This window comes from Oncorhynchus mykiss, chromosome 16 (assembly GCF_013265735.2).
Source record: "Oncorhynchus mykiss isolate Arlee chromosome 16, USDA_OmykA_1.1, whole genome shotgun sequence".
In the NCBI taxonomy this organism is placed as follows: Eukaryota; Metazoa; Chordata; class Actinopteri; order Salmoniformes; family Salmonidae; genus Oncorhynchus; species Oncorhynchus mykiss.
In genome coordinates this window covers 45,525,746-45,541,990 of record NC_048580.1, presented here as the reverse complement: position 1 = coordinate 45,541,990, position 16,245 = coordinate 45,525,746, and the positions used below count along the sequence as shown (strand labels likewise).

General features: G+C 40.1%; 2 protein-coding genes across 12 annotated transcripts; one reads left to right on the top strand and one right to left on the bottom strand.

The window, feature by feature from the left end:
• Window positions 1-213: 213 nt before the first annotated feature.
• On the bottom strand, window positions 214-4,331 carry LOC110492102 (DAZ-associated protein 2). Of its 2 annotated transcripts, none has more exons than XM_021566125.2 (4): window positions 4,145-4,329; window positions 3,428-3,546; window positions 3,055-3,297; window positions 214-2,683 (listed from the first exon to the last, which is right to left on the bottom strand). In XM_021566125.2, exons 1-4 carry the CDS (start codon window positions 4,155-4,157, stop codon window positions 2,555-2,557), a joined length of 504 nt encoding a protein of 167 aa, XP_021421800.1. In that variant the 5' UTR covers window positions 4,158-4,329; the 3' UTR covers window positions 214-2,554. The 2 variants fall into 2 exon arrangements, with proteins under 2 accessions (XP_021421800.1, XP_021421801.1); XM_021566126.2 differs by having other exon boundaries at window positions 2,215-2,683; window positions 3,952-4,331.
• Window positions 4,332-5,358: 1,027 nt separating this feature from the next.
• On the top strand, window positions 5,359-16,004 carry pou6f1 (POU class 6 homeobox 1). Of its 10 annotated transcripts, none has more exons than XM_036947028.1 (12): window positions 5,359-5,741; window positions 8,068-8,163; window positions 8,600-8,644; window positions 9,309-9,522; window positions 9,656-9,801; window positions 9,911-10,151; window positions 10,295-10,503; window positions 11,989-12,147; window positions 12,391-12,633; window positions 12,804-12,939; window positions 13,133-13,301; window positions 13,599-16,004. In XM_036947028.1, exons 2-12 carry the CDS (start codon window positions 8,110-8,112, stop codon window positions 13,945-13,947), a joined length of 1,965 nt encoding a protein of 654 aa, XP_036802923.1. In that variant the 5' UTR covers window positions 5,359-5,741; window positions 8,068-8,109; the 3' UTR covers window positions 13,948-16,004. The 10 variants fall into 10 exon arrangements, with proteins under 10 accessions (XP_036802923.1, XP_036802922.1, XP_036802921.1 ...); XM_036947027.1 differs by having other exon boundaries at window positions 5,360-5,650; window positions 10,292-10,503; XM_036947026.1 differs by having other exon boundaries at window positions 5,360-5,741; window positions 10,292-10,503.
• Window positions 16,005-16,245: the final 241 nt, after the last annotated feature.

Genomic DNA, 16,245 nt, shown 5'->3' with positions numbered 1-16,245 from the left:
AATATAAATGGCGGAGAAGAACTCGGAGTGGCGGAGAAGAACAGCTAACATTAAACCTCACTGTCCAAAATATTTTTCTAAATTTGTCATATTTTACTCTCTAAAAAAACATGAAGTGCACCAAAGTTCCTTTGCAAAGAGTTCTTTCTTGCAGACGCATGTTTCAGCAAACCAAAGTGACATCTCCTTAATCTTAAAAGAAAGTGTACCATAGACCATCAAATCACTTTAATACATATCCATATTATAAAAATGTTAAGAGAATCCCTGAACTATAAATGTCCGTATATCCTGTTTACTCCACACTGGCTGTGGTTGGCATGGCATCTACTGGTAAGCATTAGTACATCATATTGCTGGGTCTAAGCCACCATTATGTTGCTACATTAAACAATAGCCAGGTCTTGGACAAAGAAAACAAAAAAATGTAACATTTGAAGGAATATATTTTTGTTTACATTTTGAAAGCCATGACAGTTTTTAAATGGTATGAAGCATCAGCATGTATTTGGGAATGGGATACACATTTACAGCTGTGCAAAATATGAGTGACATGATAACCATGTTTGGAATGGTGGCTGGTCATGTGATCAGTGTTACCAAGAACAGATGCAGTCTGATAATACATGTGCAAACAGGTCGCATGCTTGGCTAGCAGTTTACCAGACAGCTGGTCAACTGACCAAAGTGACCTGGAATTCACATTTCAGTGAAGACTACTTCTATCCGAACAGGAGGAAAAATTAAGACCTCAAGGAATCATGTTTCAACCAAAATATCAAATTCTTGTATGCAGACATGGTCTCACAAACTAGATCAAACCTAGTGTTAGATATTTATTAAAGTTTATACAGTAGTTGAATTAGCAGCACAAGTGTATTGGAAAATAAACTGTGTCAACAGTTGTAAGCTCCACTGATGCAATGCATATTTTTTATTTATAAGAAAATGTTCAGAAATAATGTGGCTTAACACTATATTAAACTAATTGGGAACAATAAGCAAGTGATTTTCTGCAGTCCTAAAACATTTAGGAACACCCCCATTTTGGAATGAAAGTACATTTAAATGAATTCTAAAAAAGTTGGACAGGAAAGAGTAACATGCATAGCACTGTATTTGCAGGTTATTAGCATTTGTACTAAAAACAAGTAGCAAAATCTATTTCCAGCAGTGCACATAAATTAATGCTTGTGGTATTTCTATAAAAATTAGCAATGATACATCTTTACAAAAATCAAAATTGTACAGAGCAAAAGTGCAAAAAAGCATGCAGAACCACCTAGTCACATTTACATTAAACATTTAAGCACCCCATTAAAAAATACAACAGCAATGCCAGATCGAAGGTCTTAAGTACCATCAAACTCATCACTGCATTGTTAAATATGATGTTTGCTTTTCAAAATGTGCCATATTTCAATTACTATAATTATAAGTCACAACCAAACATTTACTAGTGCAGTCTAGACCATTTCTTTGGTACAACCAGCTAATTGGTTATACTAACATTAACTAATAATTCAAACAAATCACTAAGATGTGCCCGAAAGTGATAAATATTTAAAGTAAACAAACCAGTTACATTGTAATTGAACCCTCACAGTCCTTATAATAAAGGATTAAAGTAAAGTGTTTAACTCTTAATAACCCCCTGATCTTAGATGATTCTCGTTTACATGACAGTGCTTTTAAGTGTTTAAGAACAGGTGGGTGCCATTTTTTTTTTTACTTAAGGAAACCAAACACTGGGATGATGTACAAGTTTGCGTATCCGATTTAGAGGGGAAAAAAACAAAAACGACAAAATTTAAAACCAATAACTGCAAAAATGTAAAGCCAACCAACCCTTTCGATGATCCAAATCTCAACTTCATTCTACGTATTTTAAGTTAATTTGCTTTTATTTAAGTGACGGTGCTCTTTGGGACGCCGATTATGTTCATCTACGGTTGCCCAAGAAGGTACAGTAAACCACCATGGCATGTTATCTGGTAATCATTTTGTGATCCATTCTTGTTTGGGTTCTTGTTGCTTAACATACCAGTATTCTACTATACTACAGCAAGCGTCTATTTGATCCGATTGAAATGAATCCAGTGGTTGCAGAAACTGATTTTTAGATAGGCCAACTGGGTCTATTCAACATGCCATGCAACAGCGAAAACTAAAGTATATATGATGCTTTACTTGGATCAGTAGCACTCTTTGTAAGGAAGACATTAGGCCAAGTCCAATGAGTGTTTATAAACCTGAACATTAGTTATCAAGTACAAAATGGGGACAGTGCTAAGAGAGTAGATTGATGTCATGCATTAAAGAAAATATAACATGTGAAATGTGTTTTGACCTAAGACACTCTCCTTGTAAGGTCAGGGAACCAGTTTTGCTTACGAAGTGGAGTACTGTACCTTTTATCAGGGCTCTAAAATATTACATTCCGTTAGGTGATATCAGTATCCCCGAAAGGGGTTGGCGGATGGGACAGGAGAGGGCGTCATCATTTTGAATGAGGGAGAGGAGTAAGGGGAGAGGTTGCGGAAAACGCTGGCTGTTACCAGATGGTGTACCCGCCATTGGAGCCACCCACAAAGAAGTTGTTCTTGCGCTGTGTCATCATGACGTTGGCACCCTGCATGGCGGCCAGCTGAGCTGCATTAGGCATGTGGCCGGGAGGTGGGGGCTGTGATGCATTTAGGTGATGGGGAAGAAATAGTCACATACATGAGTAACTTTACCAATATCTGTTAATCAATTACACAGGATATATATTTGGCTCCAGCACAATACGAACATTGATTTATGTTATAACCACATGACATTGTGTAACATAGGTCTGGGGTGTCAAACTCAATTCTTGGAAGGCTGAGTGTTGGCAGGTTTTCACCCCTCCCTTGTACGTATTAAGGTAATTGATTACTTCCCCTCATCAGGTTGTCTAGGTCTCAATTGGACACTTATTAAAAGGGAATAACAAAAACCAGCAAAATCACTGTCATCCAGGAATTGATTTTGACACCCCAGATATAGCCTAGGCGTTTTGAGGATACTCACTGGGATGGAAGCACTGTTGCTTTGACCAAAGCGAGCACCAGCATCATATCCTCCCTCCACTAGCACAGTGGAGCCAGGGGGATACATGGCTCCCATGGGGTAGTACGCCATGGGGACATTGTGGCCCATTGGTCCAACAGCCATGGACTGGGGCAGTTGCATATACATCTGAGTGCCAGGGTATTGAGACATTTGCTGTAGCTGGCCAGCCTGAGATGGGTGCACATACCTGGGCTGATAGATCTTTGGCGTAATGGAGAACATATGAAAAGGGGAGAGTTAGAGACAGTCGGTCACTGTGTTTGTATTGATATGATTGGGAATACTATTCACAAAAGTAGTTAACATGTCTATTCCAAGTATAAATGGCTACCTCAGAGTATGCAGGTGGGGCGTCTGAATAAGGTGGTGCCTGGGGAGACACTTGCATAGCAGGTGGGTAGATGGGTGCACTACTCTGCTGAGGGTACACAGCTTGCTGGGGATAGGAACCTGTGATACACAAAACAATATTCAACTATTATCAATACGCACACTTGCTTTGTTTTACTCAATCACCACACAATAGCAAAACATTATTGAGGGCTAACGTAGTTTGTTAATCTACTACCGACCGGTCTAATTAAATAAACGTATAGGTAGCTAACATAACATAGAGAAAATACTTAATTCATCAATGGTGATTACAGTTAGCTAGCTAAGTTAATAATGTCACAACAAAACACTTACCCAACTGACAAAATAGTGACTATGACAAGTCCTAGAGCTAATTGCAAAAGCTAACTGGATAGTGGTATTGAGGTCAGAGTACGCGGCTACAAGCTAAATAGCATGTAGTAACTACAGCAAGCTTTCCAACGTTACGTATTGGGTAACATTAGCTAGCCGGCTACTTACATGTCGACTCCATCACGATTTAGACAGCAGTATCTACTTTAGTGGTTGGGCTAATTTATGATGAAAAGGAAAATACGTCGGTCAAGTAAACATTTTAGTCTCGCTTGTTAGCTGGCTAACTAACCATTGGCCGCTGTTGTTAGATAGCTAGCATGTGAGCTAATACAAAGGTTGTGGACGTTAGCTAAATTACCTTTGTTGTTCATTGTCCTGAATTGGTGTGTAGTTTAATGCGTCGAATACAATTATTCTGAAGTTAAAAGTATTTTACAGAAGGACCGTTTGAATACTAAAAATTGAGATTACGGTTCAGAGTTACGTGACCGTTCACTTCCTTGTTTTTCTCTAGATTTTTGTTGTGATGGTTGATGCAATTACGTCATATGTCCTTAGCCACTCCCATTATAGGGGTGAAAGTGCGTGCGCTGTTTAAGTTGTTTTACATTACCTAACTGGTTCAATTTACTTTGTAGTTTTCTTTATATTTAAAAAAATGTTCCATGGCATTGGATACGTGGGCACTGAAGGTACTCAACCAGATCTAGATATAAACTGTTGAATAACATTCAAGATAATTAAAATTAATATATTTGCTTTACGTTTCCGGCTGTTTATTCTGCTAGTCTTCAAATACTTCCTAGTCTAATAACCTATTTGACGTTGATCATTATAAAAAATAATTGGTTGCTTTTCTGATCCATAAGAAAACAATTGGGGGTACCTCACCACATCATCACTAATGCGCACCAGGGGATGATATGTAGGATGATATAGCAATTAGATTCAAAATAATTTTATACACTATTCTGATCATTAAGTGACAGTTAGTAAATTCTTGGCAGGAATATTTCAGCTTCGATGATAGATCACATTGTGATTGAACAGACAGCAGAGAGCACTTGCCATGGGGCTAATTAAAGATTCAAAAAGCTCAGCTCTCCCTTTGAGCTCCATGGCAATACACTACAAATGCATGCAAATGCCAGTGTCTGCCAGCTGGCAAGAAAAATAGAGCGAAAACACACCAAGGTCTATTCCTCTAAGAGAAATGCAGTGAAATATGGTGCTCAGCATAGTAGGTCATATATAATCAATCAAAACTCTATACCAATGGTACATGTGATATGTGACAACAGCTTACTATTATCTAATGAAAACAGAAAGCCTTAGTATTTAGGGAAACAATTTATGCTCATGGGTGTGTCCCATCTGTCCAATGAAGTAATTACTTCTGGACAGTATTTCTAGACCAGAGGACCCTTTTTGACCTCCTGGGGGAAAAGTTCCACGTAGTCTCTTTGCTGCTACATTATATTCTGTACCACAGATAAAAAAAATATAATTAAAAAAGCCAACGTGCTAAAAAACTATACTTTTAAATATGCACTTTCCCTTTAAGGCAGCCATGGCTCCTCTCAAGTCGAGGCAGACATTTTTCCATGCAAGATATCCCTTGCATAAATTATGTTCATGACGTAGGGCAAAAGGCCAGATTTGTTGTAATATTGGTGGTATTTTCCATTGGTCTTTACAGCAGAAGTCGATTTTAGATGGTATCTTGAGGAATATAGGTCATCTGAATTGTAGTACCGAAGGGACCGTCATTAAATATTAAGAAAGAAAGGATCTTCACGTTGCCAACCCTCCTTATCAATGCAAATGCCTCTTTTGTGTGCAGCCATAGCGCCTATCTGGAGCGGTGAGATGAATTTTTTATTATATGTGACTAAAACAAACTGTGGCAAAGATTTTTAAAAGAGGAGAACCTCAGAAAATAAGACACATTTACGGTAAGTTGCTTTGCTTTGCTTTCAGTTTAAGACTTCCATCCGCTATAGCGCGACGAAATGGCGAGAGGAGATTCGTTTTTTTTGTTAATATGCAATGCTCTTAATTAGCATAATTTATATATTTATGATAAAGAGAGGGAAATACATAAAATGCAGACCCCAGGCATGGAATAGCGGGTGATTTTTGTCGCGGCATATTTTATGGGTAACATCGTGTCCTCAAATAAGTACACGGCGATACTTTTATTGCGGCTAGATTGTGGGTGGTGTTCGGGGATCAACACCTGCTGAAGTTCTGACAGATATATCATTTCTGTGTTGGAGTGTCCTGCGCTGCACTGATCTTTTTGATGTTACGTTAAAATATTTGATAATCGAATAGTCATTTTTCAGCTGTCATCATTCTAGAAAGCTAGATGTTTTGGGCGGACATACTGTAGGAGGGCCTATCTTCTAGGGCTAGGCCACCTATTATCAAGAAGCTGCCTATTCTTGGTGCATTATTCATATGTTTAATTTGACACAGACTTTGCCTTCATGAAAAATCAAGTCATAAAGTATATTATTACTGTGTGTGTGCACCCCTGTAGTCCCCAGTACAAGTAGGCCTACACTGTGTCCAGACTAAATCTCCTAGTAAATCTCCTAGTTCTATTTCTAGTGCTGTCACTCTTGAGGTTAGTTGTTTTTATACTCTTTAACTTATGAATGGGCAACTTTGATTTGTGTGGGGGCCACAAAAAAAAAATCGGAACTCATCATGAGGGGCCACAGTGGCTCGCTGGTCTGTGTACCGACATCCATACACATGCCGTCAGGGCCTTTTTGGGGCCCGAAGCTAAATATTCTAACTCAACAGAAAGTTGAGACCCCGACTGTCTCCCCACCCCCAACCCAAAATAAATATACATACAGTACCAGTCAAGAGTTTGGACACACCTACTCATTCAAGTGTTTTTCTTTATTTTTACTATTTCATACATTGTAGAATAATAGTGAAGACATCAAAACTATGAAATAACACATGGATTTATGTAGTTACCAAAAAAGTGTTAAACAAATCGAAATACATTTTATATTTGAGATTCCTCAAAGTAGCCACCCTTTGATTTGATGACAGTTTTGCCCACTCTTGGCATTCTCTCAACCAGCTTCACGAGGAATGCTTTTCCAACAGTCTTGAAGGAGTTTCCACATTTGCTGAGCACTTGTTGGCTGTTGTTCCTTCACTCTGCAGTCCAACTCATCCCAAACCATCTCAATTGGGTTGAGGTCAGGTGATTGTGGAGACCAGGTCATCTGATGGAGCGCTCCATCACTCTCCTTCTTGGTTAAATAGCCCTTACACAGCCTAGAGGTGTGTTGGGTCATTGTACTGTTGAAAACAAATGATAGCCCCACTAAGCGCAAAAATCTCATATTTGGACTCATCAGACCAAAGGACAGATTTCCACCGGTCTAATATCCATTGCTCGTGTTTCTTGGCCCAAGCAGGTCTCTTCTTATTGGTGTCCTTTAGTAGTGGTTTCTTTGCAGCAATTCGACCATGAAGGCCTGATTCTTGCAGTCTCCTCTGAACAGTTGATGTTGAGATTTATCTGTTACTTGAACATTTATTTGGACTGCAATCTGAGGTGCAGTTAAATCTAATGAGCTTATCCTCTGCAGCAGAGGTAACTCTGGGTCCTCCTTTCCTGTGGCGGTCCTCATGAGAGCCAGTTTCATCATAGCGCTTGATGGTTTTTACGACTGCATTTGAAGAAACTTTCAAAGTTCTTGAAATTTTCCGTATTGACTGACCTTCATGACTCAAAGTAATGATGGACTGTCGTTTCTCTTTGCTTATTTGAGCTGTTCTTGTCATAATATGGACTTGGTCTTTTACCAAATAGGGCTGTCTTCTGTATACCACCCCTACCTTGTCACAACACAACTGATTGGCTCAAATGCATTAAGAAGGAAATTCATTATTTTAACAAGTGACACCTGTTAATTGAAATGCATTCCAGCTTACTACTTCATGAAGCTGGTTGAGAGAATGCCAAGAGTGTGCAAAGCTGTCATCAAGTCAAAGGGTGGCTACTTTGAAGAATCTCAAATATATTTCAATTTTTGTAACACTTTTTTGTTTACGACATGATTCCATATGTGTTATTTCATCGTTTTGATGTCTTCACTATTATTCTACAATGTAGAACATAATAAAAAATAAACCTTGAATGAGTAGGTGTGTCCAAACTTTTGACTGGTACTGTAGATGGAAAACACAATTCACATAGGCTAACCTGGTAGTTTTGATGGTACAGTATTCTTTCTCCTTTCTTAGAATGTCAAGACAGTGACTGCTTGGTGGTGAGAGCACTGAACCATGGACCTTCAGGATCTCCCTGCTGCTGACACACCCCTCACTGTCAATGAACAGGTACCACTAACCTCAATGTCAACACTACCTGATATCATGTTAGTAACACACCCCTGCCCAACTTTAAAAATCTGTGTTGCCTCTCCTTCATAGTCCTCTGTCATAAGCTGTTGCCACCTCCATGTCACCATATATTTGGAATGATTAACCCCTCACGGTCATCTTGAGGTTGATATACTGTATGTTCACTCCGGCTGTGTCCTTTACACTCATAGTCAGCAAACTATAAAGCAATTTATAATGTTTTGTTGCGAGGGGAGCTCCCAGAAAGCATTGCTTGAGATGCTTGTTGGCTGATGCTCTTTGTTGTAGTTTTTTTTGTTTTTTTTCCATTTGTGTGCTTTTGTTTTGGTTCATTGTGTCCTAACGTGTGTGTGCTTGGCCTCTCTGTTGTTCTCCTTAGCCATTCACTGTCTGACTGCAGACATTTTTTCAGCCATTAGGTTCCTGCCCATTGAAATTCCTTACCAAAAACAACCAGGTATGCTTTCAGTCTCTCTGTCTGCACCTTGCCCTCCAGCTCAGGTTTTCTGTGCCTCTCCTTCACATCTTTCATGGCTGCATCCACGCATGCATCATGTCTTTGCTTAGTTATATTTTCGAATAATATACACATTGGATTATTAGTATAAGGAAATGGAGAGGGAGTAGCTGACCACCATTGTTGACAAAACACGATGACAGGTTATGCTCCTGTGGCATGGTTTTGCACGTGTAAACTCATGTTCTGTTCTACAAGTAACCAATAGACATTGTCCTCTATCTGGGTTGTCTCAGTAGATAGAGACCGACTGGTATGGCAACATCTGATAATTTGAATGGAGGTACACTGAGCCTAGCCTGGATGTATATGCCTAATAATTATATTATTACTACATAATGAAATATATTCCTGGTCATGGCTCAGAGCAAAAACATTTACGCTGCTGAGAATAGGTGATGAGTCATTTATTGTGTAGTTGCGTGACTTGTGCTTGTATTCCAATTAAGCTTATCTCAGCAGGAGTGCTGATCTACGACCAGGTCTCTCATTTCCATGTAGTCTTATTCAGATGATCTGAAAGGCGAAACTGATCCTAGATCAGCACCCCTACTCTGAGACACTTTTTAAAATAGGAGCCCCGGTCTTGTGTTCTGCTGCACAGGTGATAGTGATGTCTGGTCATGAGACGATCCGTGTCCTGGAAGTGGAGGTAGATCAAGCCTCTCTTCCATCCTCAATGCCTGATGGGAGGACTGATTCGGGGGGTGAGGATGTGAGTAATCAGGCTAAGCAACCTGAGGCAGGAACACAGGACAGCCCGCCAGCACCCCACAACACTGGGGGAGTAGGTGAGCCCTTTGTAGGATACCGATACGGTAGGTTAGACTCCATGCAATACAGGTTAAACTGCATCTTGTTTAATGCTGCAGTGTAAAAATGTTTTAAGAGGGATGTGTGGTGTGTGCTGATGGTAGACAAACACAGTCTGTTCTCTCTCTGTGCTGTCAGTGCTGGGGGACCAGGTGGTGGCTGTCGATTCTGCAGCCTCTGCGGTCCAGACTCTTGCTCAGACTGCAGTTCCCATCAGTGTCTCCCTGTCGCAGCCACAGGCCACCATGCCCATCACTGTGCAGAGCTTGCAGGGCTGTCAACAGGTGAGAACAATTAAACAAACAAAAAAACATGTGTCATGTGTGGTTCCTTCATCTGCCAATAATTTGGATCTTATTTATTTCTAATAAACCCCATCCTCCTTCCCTGTAGGTCCTGACCCAGGATGGTCTGGCCACTCTGATGACAGGGATGATGGCCCAGACAGGCTCCCTGGGCCAGCCCCTGCTCATCCCCCTCAGCATGGCAGGGTCCATGGGGGGCCAGGGCCTGGCTGTCCTCACCTTCCCCACCAGCAACGTAGCCACACTCCCTGGCCTTTCAGCTGCCAGCCAGTCCGGAGGCCTCCTCAAACTACCATTTGCCGGCTTGCAAGGCTTACAAGGCTTGCAAAGTGAGACGGCAGACATACACACTTCACAGAATGTGAATCTCTGCATTCATCCACATTGAATCAACAGTCAATAGTTTTTTGGCTACCACATGGGGGACAGTGATGCTTTATCAGTATGTGTTTGGGTTCTTCTTTCCCAGCAGCCACTGTGCTAAACCCTGTCCAGACCCAGCAGGCGGTTTTCCAGTCTCAGACAGCATCACTACAGCAGGTCCAGGCAGCTATGCAGCAGGCTCAGCAGAACACGCAGGTGGCTGCAGCACAACTGACCCAGGCCATGCCGTCCGTCTCTCAGCCCAGTGTGTCTGTGTCAACACTCCAGTCTGCAGGCCTCTCCATCAACCCTGCCATTGTAAGAATGTGTTTCTGTATTATCGTGTATGTGAGTTAACCCTTTACACTCGTGGAAATTGGCCTACAGCATATGGATGGGGCTAAATTTGAAATATTTCTTAGAGAATAAATATGGAGAATAAATTATTAGACCAAAGTTGAGGACACAACAGTTCACCTGACACAAGACTTAATTCAAACATTACACTGGTCATTTTATGTGTATTTCCTATGTAATTTCAATGCACTTTCAGGACTCTTAAGAATAATCTTCAACAATAAGTTTAACATTTTTTTTTATCTCTCCTAGCTGTGGCTTTGAGGAACTAGAGCAAGCACACTTGTTATGTTTGGAACACAACACTGCATCCCTGCCATTACCGTAGTTGTTTACACAATCCAAAGACAGACCATTATAAATCGCAGTCTGGGTCAGGTGGGCATCATTTGAAAGCTTGTTCTATTCTAAGTTATAAAGTACGATCTTACAGTGTAAGGCTTTCACAGGGCTATTCAGAGAAGTGGATCGTATTTTTGGTGCGCATAGAAAGGAGTCTTGTATGCATTCAGGTGTGTGTTCTGCAGCGGATTTTCTTCACAATAGACAAACAAGATCATTCTATTCAGAACAACCCAGGGTATGACACCATGTCATCTTGTAACTGTACATCAAACATAAGTTGTCACTGTATATGACATGAGTTTTACACTCTTAGAAGAAAAGGTGCTATATGAAATTTTAAAGGGTTATTTGGCTGTCCCCCTAGGAGTACCCTTTGAAGAACCCTTTTGGGTTGCAGGTGGAACCTATATTGTAGATCCCTTTCTACAGAGGGTTCTACATGGAACCCAAAAGGTTTCTGGAACCAATGAGGGTTCTCCTATGGGGACAGCCAATTAACTGTTTTGGAACCCATTTTTCTAAGAGTGTTTAATATGAAAATGTGAAGCGCTCATTTGGACTCATGGGTGTTTGGCCTGCTTGTATGACATCAAAGTGGTATTTATTATAATCCTCAACTTCTCATCTTTCAAAATACATTGAGTCCTCTTAGTTTACAGCATTTCCCTTACTCGGACAACAAAACATTTGTAAAAGTTGACCAATTAGCGGTAGGATGGGGGCAACTTCTTGTCGCATGCGGTGCTCAAGTTCAGAACGGCTGTCAAAACCCATATAGAGCTGTGAAGCGCAGAGCCTGAACTCTGACGTAATTTATAGCATGTTACTGTACAGCTACAGCATTATAATTTAGGCGCTTGTCAGTGCCCAAATCTGCCATTTCCAACCTGTATACAGGTACGCGTGTAAAGGGTTAACGTGAACGTGCGTGTATTTGTTTTTCTGACCTACACGTGTTTTGGATTTCTGATCAGCAAGCCATGTTTTTTTACTTTAAAGTTTGTATAACTTGAGCAGATGGTTCAATATTTCCTTGTTGTTCATCCACACTGTTGAATATATTGTACCTTGTATTCAAAATGATGACATTATCGATAGTAGAACAATATGTTCTGGATGCCTCCGTTTCTCTCCTCTCAGATCAGTGCTGCGTCTCTAGGGGCTCAGCCTCAGTTCATCAGCTCCCTCACTTCCACTCCCATCATCACCAGTGCCATGTCTGGAATCACCAGCCAGATCATCACCAACGCACAGGGACAGGTGGGTTATAGTGCAAACATAACCACCAAGCAAACGTGCTCACTATTTTTCAAGGATCAAAATAACAATCACACAATTTCAACTAATGTGTTATGACTGTTATTATAGATTTATAAACTTGTATTTATTTGAAAGTTTATAGTATTATGATAATCAGTTAATAAAGAACTTATAAAATATTTATAAATTATTTTGTATAGTGTTACTAATAAATAAATACAATTCTCTAAATATGGCATCCAGGTGATTGGAACCATCCCCCTGATGCTGAACCCTGCCTCACTGACAGGAGGGGCTGCTACTCAGGCTCTGAATCTCCAGGGCTTTCAAGGCCTGCAGGTCCAGACAGTCCAGCCACAGCTGGTTCTGAACAACCAGGGCCAGATCATTGCCACCATAGGAAATGGACCTGCTACAGTCCCCACTTCTGCTGCTATTATTCCCAAGCATAATGTTCCTGTGACATTCTCGAAGCCCAGCACCCAGGTACCCCTCTCCACCAATTTTGTCCTTATGAGTGCTCCATCAGAATTTCAGAAAAATTGGAAATGCTGTTATGTGGTGTTGGTTGAAATTGGTTTCATGTGAGAATGGTGAGTCTTTTTCGCCCTTTGGATGTTACCATTAATCCATTGCTGACAGAAATGTCCCCTCAGGCTCAGGTAACAACTGTTACGCAATCACCTGTGGTCATCGCCCCACAACCGTTTGCAATGAAGACAGTCACTCCAATCTCCTCCTCAGTCCCTCTCACCTGTGGAGACACACCCACCGTGGGCCAGCTCGTCAGCAGTACGTGGTTCACATTTTTTTATTTTTTATTATGAATTAAATCCTATATTTAACCAGGGAAGTCACATTGACATTTACATATTTTTCAAGTGAACCCGGCCAAGGAAAAGCAGCAGCTTCTCTCGAAACATAGAAATATCGACCTACCTACTTGTAAAAAATATCTATCTGCTTTGTCTATTCGCATTTTTAGAGCCACAGCAAGGGTGCACGGATGAGGAGGGCATTAATCTGGAAGAGATTCGAGAGTTTGCCAAGAACTTCAAGATCCGCCGGCTGTCCCTGGGGCTGACGCAGACACAAGTGGGACAGGCCCTCACGGCTACAGAGGGCCCGGCCTACAGCCAGTCTGCCATCTGCAGGTAAACTCCTCTGGTCTACTGGGTGGGGTGGTTGCAGGCATCACAGTAGGAGGTTTCTGAAATCCATTCTATCAAATATGATAAATAGTGTACGTTGGTGTGCTATGGACATTGTATTTCAAGGGTTATATTTTGAAAGTGTTGATACTATAGTAGGAATGTTACAGGATAGTAGCTCTGACACTTAAATAAAGATGAACTGGGGTTCAGGTATTTTTTGAAAGGGTAGATGTGGGGTTCAATCTGGTTGATCAGAGGCTACTGTGCTATTCGTTTCTAAGTTGTTGGTTCTTGCAGGTTTGAGAAGCTGGACATTACACCCAAGAGTGCTCAGAAACTGAAGCCCGTGCTGGAGCGGTGGCTGGCCGAAGCAGAGCTATGGAACCAAAAGGGTCAGCAGAATTTGATGGAATTTGTGGGTGGTGAGCCGTCTAAGAAACGCAAGCGTCGCACCAGCTTCACCCCGCAGGCCATCGAAGTGCTCAACACCTACTTTGAGAAGAATGCCCTGCCAACGGGCCAGGAGATTACGGAAATCGCTAAGGAGCTCAACTACGACCGTGAGGTTGTCCGTGTATGGTTCTGCAACAGGCGGCAGACACTGAAAAACACCAGCAAGATCAATGTGTTTCAAGTTCAGCCTTAAGCCTGTGCAGTAAGCGGCCGTTGACTAGTAGGAAAGTTGGAAGGACAGCATAATCAGCTCAAGAAAAACGTTTTGTAAAGACCGTAACACAGTCACGCTTAGTAAGTAAAAAATTATATGGACTTTGGGAAGGATAAGGACACTGAATGACACTTGAACTGAGTCTTACTATATGGACATAGAAAACTCAGTTATCTCTTTTTGTTTTGATGTGTGTGTTGGGGGGAGTGAAAGAAAGACATTGCATGTGAAACGTGATTGGGTTAATGTTCACACACCCTCTATTGTCAGTTTGACAACCTCTTGTTTCATTTATTGATATATTATGCCATTTGTAAAGCAATGGCTAGAATTTTGATACACCTGGTTTTATACACTTACCATACCGTTTTGTAAGTGGCTGTCTATGAATTTTATAGCAATGGCCTTTAAAGATATTTGCTTACAGTTGTACAACATCCAATCAATCTGTTCTGACATTATGCGGGTGCCACCAAAAATATAGGTTTGGAACTGGTACGCACAATATTTGTGCGTCTAACTTTCTCACTCATCATTATTCACGATTCATTCAGGATTAATCCGTAATCATGGTAGAAGTGTTTAGAAACATTATTATTTTCTTATTTACAATAACAGTTACTCCAAAATGAAACAATACATTACTTACCATTCATTTCTATTTGGCATAAAATAATCAGAAACACAACCAAAACATAAACAGGAAATGCATCCAAAAGCAATGCCCCTTTGTTTACCATAGTGAAGGTTCTCATTTTGGATTAGTCCATCTATAAAGACACACATACATTATTTCAAATAGTTAACAGATGTCAGCCCAGCATGGTCCATCAGCAGACGTCACACAGTGAAGAGTTTAAAACATTGCCTGTCTCAATTGAGTCTGGTGTCCGTGTGGTTGAACGTGTACTGTATGTTGAGAATACTTACATGGCAAAAATAATGATCTAATTAAATCAAATTGATTGAATAATAAAACATGACTATGAATTAATTGATTCATATGTTGTAGTTTTTGATTATTATTATTCATGTATATGAAATATGGATTCTTAGCTAAAAGGAGTGGTATTTTAGGGACAAACAAAAATTGAAGAAACTAATGGCTTCCCTGCCCTTTTCTATAACCTCGTAATTGTTTGCACTTTAGAGATAACTTATCTCAAACAAGATAACTAATGAAAAGCCTTGATGGCAGGTGAGTGCAGTCGACTGCAATGGAAGGATACAGCTTTGTAGGCTGGCAAAAGCTAAATAAAGTGTATTACATATTACATGTATTAAATCTATAATGTTTATTGTTCTAGAAAATGTTGAATCTTCATTGGTTTTTATGTCTGGTCTATCCAACATATTTGAGAATGTAGAAAATGGCAACTAGTTACCCAGCATATTTAAGTGGTTGATAATGTTTTGCTTGACATACATATGCTAACAATTTTTAATGGTCAAACCTCTATGCGTAATGAGCATCAATTTTGTAAGGTTATCTTAAGCCAGTATGGTACATGACCGAATGAGAATAAACTACAATATTTAGTCCTTTATGGTCCCAAATGAATATAATTAATATTCTGATGTTTGTCTATGTCTGTGATATGCCATGCTGAACCGTGTAATTCATTTGTTCCCCATAATTGCCTTTTAAGATTGATATTATGTTTTCAGAGAGGAAGAAAATAACTGCTATATGAATCATGTGTTATGTTACACAACTGCCATTTCCAAGGTAGCTATAACCTAAAATGTTTTTTTTTGGATTCTCCCCAGTGAATTGTCTTTTGTTTGAAAAATGTTGAGATGACAGAATGCAAATGCAAATCCAATGTCAACACAGTTTAATAGTGTAGTTTTCAGATTTGAACTATATCACACATTTTGTTGATGTTGGGCATAACAAATATTATTTACACTTGTTGTATAAGGTGTGCAGTATAGAACCAGCAATACATTTGAATAGATGAGGTCACGAGAGTGACTATTATGTGATTTCTGATCTGGGCATTCTCTGCCAAATAAAGGCTTACTGAACACTGTCTGGGTCTTTTATTGTCTTGACTTGTGACTTAAAAAATAGGTCTAACTCACACAAGAACAATCCTTTGTCCTTTCTCTAGACCTTAACCTCTAGTAAAAATGATTTGCAACCTTTTGCCACATTTCAGGCTTCAAACATAAAGATATAAAACTGTATTTTTTTGTGAAGAATCAACAACAAGAGGGACACAATCATGAAGTGGAACGACATTTATTGGATATTTCAAACTTTTTTAACAA

Bases quoted from the DNA above. Each gene is read 5' to 3' on its own strand.
- pou6f1 (XM_036947027.1), top strand. From the start codon at position 8,110: ATGGACCTTCAGGATCTCCCTGCTGCTGACACACCCCTCACTGTCAAT. The intron at 9,523-9,655 runs GTAGGTTAGACT...CTGTGCTGTCAG, and splicing joins CTTTGTAGGATACCGATACG to TGCTGGGGGACCAGGTGGTG. The intron at 10,504-11,988 runs GTAAGAATGTGT...TATCGATAGTAG, and splicing joins TCTCCATCAACCCTGCCATT to AACAATATGTTCTGGATGCC.
- LOC110492102 (XM_021566126.2), bottom strand. The intron at 3,298-3,427 runs GTAGCCATTTAT...ATTACGCCAAAG, and splicing joins CCCCACCTGCATACTCTGAG to ATCTATCAGCCCAGGTATGT. The intron at 2,684-3,054 runs GTGAGTATCCTC...AATGCATCACAG, and splicing joins GCAACAGTGCTTCCATCCCA to CCCCCACCTCCCGGCCACAT.